General features: G+C 34.5%; 1 protein-coding gene across 1 annotated transcript; it reads right to left on the bottom strand.

The window, feature by feature from the left end:
* Positions 1–709: 709 nt before the first annotated feature.
* On the bottom strand, positions 710–1,386 carry LOC116022493 (histone H3.2-like). The gene has a single exon (XM_031263213.1). It carries the CDS (start codon positions 1,306–1,308, stop codon positions 898–900), a length of 411 nt encoding a protein of 136 aa, XP_031119073.1. The 5' UTR covers positions 1,309–1,386; the 3' UTR covers positions 710–897.
* Between the last annotated feature and the right edge of the window lie 4,339 nt (positions 1,387–5,725).

Raw genomic sequence — 5,725 nt, 5'->3', positions numbered from 1 at the left:
CAGTTGTCTCACTAAAGGAGAAAATTTTATTTGCTGTCATTTCCAATTATACTATTTGGATGAAGATTGGAAAGGATACACATTTGTTTTAACAGAAGTTTGAAATGGATTAATGACAGACTCAAGTTAAGGAAAGAGATAAAATTGAAGGATTTCAACTGATTGGAATGTTACATCCTACCTTAAAACTCCAAAACCTTTCTGCCTCTTTCTTGTTTCTCAGTAATTAATGTTTGTGAATTCCGCAGGCTATACAGATGTGTTCAAGACAAAAAGCCACATATTGTCCATTAGGATACAAATTTGCCATTGGTATTACATAATAATAATGGAAATGTCAAATGACTAAAACCTTACCTTACCTGATTGCTATAAAAAAGCATTTATATAACAAAATAAACCCATATTCTCATTCAAAATGAATTAAACAGTATTTGATGGAAATTCATAATAAAATTCAGAACTCTTTGAATTAGTTTCAAAAAAAGAAAAAAGCATATTCAAAGAGCATATTCGTATCTCCTCGAACAGCCTAACTAGAGCCATCCACAAGTCTATGTTAACCCAAATAGCCCAAAATTGATGCCCATAGTTAGTGGCTACACCATGTTTAACATTTTGTTGAAACAACCCAAGCAAGGTATGATTATGTTTGGGTTTTCTTTCCAATTTGCAGCCATGAAGGTATAAATCCAAGAACAGAACAATATTAAGACAATGAGTTGAGATTGATAAACATCAATACTACTACTGCATCAAAGGTTTACATCAATTTCTTACCGATAAACTCTAAGATTTACACCACACTTCACTGGGCAATAGATCTAATTTAAGAAATAAAAAAGCGGGCGATACGTGAGAGCACATTAACAACAATTGAATAACCAATCTTAAATCTTAAGCCCTCTCCCCACGAATCCTCCTAGCGAGCTGCATGTCCTTGGGCATAATGGTGACCCTCTTAGCGTGAATAGCACACAGATTGGTGTCCTCGAACAATCCAACAAGGTAAGCCTCAGCCGCCTCTTGAAGCGCCGCAACAGCGCCACTCTGGAATCTGAGATCGGTCTTGAAATCCTGAGCGATTTCCCTCACCAGCCTCTGGAATGGAAGCTTTCGGATCAGAAGCTCAGTTGATTTCTGGTATTTCCTGATTTCCCTCAGGGCCACCGTCCCCGGCCGGAAACGGTGGGGCTTCTTCACTCCGCCGGTCGCCGGAGCAGACTTCCTGGCGGCCTTGGTGGCAAGCTGCTTCCGTGGAGCCTTCCCTCCGGTGGATTTGCGGGCGGTCTGCTTAGTACGAGCCATTTCAACGATTGATTGTTGAGATCGAGAGTGAATATAGAGAGAGAGAGAGAGAGAAATAGGGAATGGTTTGTTTGGCTATGAACTGAGAGTGGAGAATGTTTTATAGGGAATTTAGGGCTGGGCGGGAGATTTTCAGAGGCGGCTTGAAATTTGGGGATTTTGAAGGTGAGTAGGAGCCGTAGATTGAGTGAAAATTTTAATGGTTAGGATTGGGCATGAAATGGAGAATCCGATAGTGATCCGCGTATGGATGCTTAAGCCAATGATGTTAGGACGCTATCACTTTTTAGTGTTTTATTTTCGCGCTTGCTATGCTCCTGAAAACGGCAGCACAAAATTTTGCGATATATATTAAATAAAGTTAAAAATTTCAGGATCTTATCTTCCGTCCAATTGTTATTCCGTAAACTATAATTTATACTCTGTATTACAAAATGTTTCACTAAAATATATATCTATTTTGGTATATTACGTTTTATTTTTATTACACTACAAATTTATTATTAATAGGTTCATTGGTCTTATTTGGCATATAAGTTGTTAGCGGTTAGCATATATTGTATAATTTGTACGAGTAGTTACCTGATTGCTTTAGTTGATTTGGTCAACATTGTTTATAAAAAAAAAAATCATTAGAGAAAAGTAATTACTCCGTACTAATTTTAGCTGATGACATTTAAAATGCCCTTTGAGGATATAAACTTATTTTACAATAATAATTTATTAATCATTAAAAATTACATATAATTAAAAATAGCCTTTAATACTTATTTTTATAATATAATATAATAAAATAAAAATTAAAGAACATTAATTAAAATGCGCATTTTTAATTAAAATAGCTTGTCAAGCATGTGCATGAATTTAAAGCTTAAAATGCACATTTTTAAAGCTTTTTTTTTTTTGGGTTTTTTGCGCATTTTTAAAGCTAAATGTGCATTAAAACCAATCTAAATAACTTTTCAGTGAAAATCTTAGAATTAAGATTGTCAAGCTTTAGGTGCGCTTTTTAAACAAGAAGGTGCATTTTCTAAAACCTTAAGGTGCGTTGTTGTAACCCTTACGGTGAGTTAAAATAAAACTAAATTGCATTGTAGGTGCAAGTTGAAAATTATTACTGTCATGCCTTAAGTGCATGAATTTAGAGCTGAAGGTGCGTAGTTTCAAAGCTAAAGGTGCATTAAATTGAGAATTAAGACTGTAAAGCATCGAGTGCGTTGTTTTAAACCATAAGGTGCATTATCTGAAACCTTAAGGTGCGTGTTTATAACCCTTAAGGTGAGTAAAGTTGACAACTACCAATGCAAAGACTTAGGGTGAGTGGTTTTAAATCTTAAGGTGCGTGTTAATAACACCTAAAGGTGTGTACTTCTAAATAGTAAGGTGTGTTTATTTAAATTAAACATTAAAGAGTAAAGAACACACCTACAACTCATCAACTGACCCAATTTGGACCTTTGAAGATGTTGGACACTCCAGCTCAACCTGCGAAGATGCTTGACGCTGCGGTTGAACCTCGGGATCTATCGGAGATGGTCCTTGGACATTGCCGGCTACTAGGGCCAAATCAGTTGCAGTAGGCGCATAACGAGCCTCAATTCGGCCCTGACAAAGACCACCATGATTAATTTCTTCCTTCTCTCGATCCTTCAAAAGATCACTTGTCCAGCCTATAAATGATGGAAACGCCCTAGGAACATGACGACGGAATAGCACAACGCGATTAACCTAAAAGACCTTAATACAAATAAAATGAGTTAGAAACATAAGCTAATATCTATTACTTTTTTCATAAATTCAATATGTATTAAAACTTACAAGCAAAAACAAGAGAGGACCAGGAAAATACTCAGATTCCTTCTTCAACCACTCTACGTACTGATGTCTCCATCAACGTGTGCATAACAAAAGAGCACCAGTTGAAACGTGGAATGTCGAACACGTTGTCCAAATAGTATAGCATCTATGACCCAACATATCCATTTTGTGGGTTGTCTAAGAACATTGAAGATACCAGCACCATGAAATAGCGTTTGAACCAGACACCACCATCTTTGCACTCCAACGTTGCCTCGATCAAACCAGAATATGTGACTTTTTCTACATCTCCTACTTGAATTTTTTCTTTAAATTCTGTGTGTAGAGGAAAACTCACACCCTTCTTCTTCCTTTCGATCTCAACTGTTCCCCAGGGGAAGCCTAGAACAGCTGCAACATCATCTTCAGTCATGTCAAGCATAAGACCATCCCTTAGTGTCAACTTTCCATTCATAGGGTTATAACTCTTAAGTAGTGCATAAGATCACTCTGTTGGGAACAATTTAATCTGCAAATCCAAAAACCTCCCAAACCCCATCTCTTCAACAGCTTCTCGTTGAGTTGGGGTAAATTTTTGAACAGCGTTAACATACTGAGTTGATGAGACCCTTGATTTATCAATCGGAAAACCATGACGACCAACTCGTTGTTTCTTGGATTGCCCTGTTTACCTTCAATTGCAACGTCACTCGGACCCTCCCCACCTTCAAAAAGGAATAATATCTAATTTTCTTATTTTTTTTGCGACAAGAACCTAAAATTACAAACAAATACAATGAAACACTAGTAAATTATAAAAAGACTAAGAACTTTATGTGTATTAATTTGAATATACACTGTATAAGAAACACATGAAGCATTACAATTGCGCACCTCAAAACTTTAAAAGTACGCACCTTAAGCGTTAAAAATGCACACTTTAATCACTCATCTACGCACCTAAAGGTTTAAGTCTACACACCAAAGGTTTAACCACTTCATCTACGCACATCAAGCGTCACAACTGCGCACCTTACGGTGTGATTTCACACTTTGAACTCTAATGCAAGGGATAGTTTAAAACATGCACCTTAAACACTTCATCTACGCACCTAAAAGGTTTAAGTATACACACAAACTGTTTAAACACTTCATCGACGCAGCACAAACATTACAATTGCGCACCTTAAGATGTGATTTCACACTTCGAACTCTAATGCAGTAGAGAGTTTTTTAATCACACACGTTAAACACTTCTTCTACGCACCTGCAGTCGATTGCTGAGTTTGGTTTGGTTGGGGTACATTCTTTTTAGACGCTATTGTTGTGGTTGCTCCGGTTGCTTTGTTCTATGAAATTCGTCGATTGCTGTAGTGGAGACGTATTGGAGAAGACGGGAGTATGAGGAATTGTTTTTTTTTAATTTTTTTTTTACTAAATTACCCCTTAGTGCACGAAATTCAATCAAACTAATTGTACCTTCCATATTAAAGATCAACGATCGAGATCAACTTCGAAATTAAAACTAACGGCGCAGCTGCAACCCCACTGTCGCACCTGGGACTGCCTACCGCACCAAAACATATATATATATATATATATATATATATATATATATATATATATATATATATATATATATATGTATGTATGTATGTATGTATGTATGTATAAAATCTACATTCAATTTAGCATTTTATGAATATTAAAATTTATGTTTATAGCTATATAGAACAAGGCAAAAACGTGTGTGAGACTGTCTCTCATATCATTGTCCGTGAGAGGATTGAGTCAAAATCAAATGTAATACTAATAAAGGAATAAAATGTTTATTACTTATATTGGAAAATGTAATATTTTTGAAGATAAATGTAATATTTTCACATTTTTATTTAAAAGTATTATATTTTTTCTCAAACAGTATTACATTTTTTCGAAGTACTAAATACTTGCCAACATTACTTATAAGGGAAAATATAATATTTTGATAAAAAAAAACGTATTCAATTTTTTCATTATAAGTAACAAACACTTATTTCTAATTAGTATTACATTTTTCAGAACAAACACTTATTTCTAATACCTCTCATTTGGGAGAGCCACAATTATGCCACTTGACCACAAGGTCTTTGAATTGGCATTAAATATAATATTTGTTTACATTAAGTTTTGCTTTTATGAACATATAAAAGGAATATTATAAATACTATAAAGTGTGAAAATAAATATGATATACATTTAATTTAGTTTTATGGGCGTTAAAGTTTGATTTTTGGTACGTCTAGAACAAATATTATGAGCATGGTACATGTTAATGTTATTAAATATGATGTGCTAATTGACACTTATTATAAAATGACGTCCTTTTGGACTAGGGTCGACGATATAATTTTCTACTAAAACTTGATAAGGTGGAAATATCAATGCTATTGAAATTAATATATATTTGAGAATGTAAATTATTATTATTATTATTATTATTATTATTATTATTATTATTATTTTTAAGTTACCCGTGAGCAAAATTGATGCAAAAATTGGAATCCTTTTAAGCAAGGAATGGGGATGGGAGTAGAAAAATATGTTGGGCAATAAGAAGTGATGATAAACAAAGGAAGTA

The sequence above is a fragment of the Ipomoea triloba genome, chromosome 6, assembly GCF_003576645.1.
Source record: "Ipomoea triloba cultivar NCNSP0323 chromosome 6, ASM357664v1".
Lineage (NCBI taxonomy): Eukaryota > Viridiplantae > Streptophyta > Magnoliopsida > Solanales > Convolvulaceae > Ipomoea > Ipomoea triloba.
Note: the sequence above shows the minus strand (reverse complement) of the source record. Positions and strands in the feature narration are given on the sequence as shown.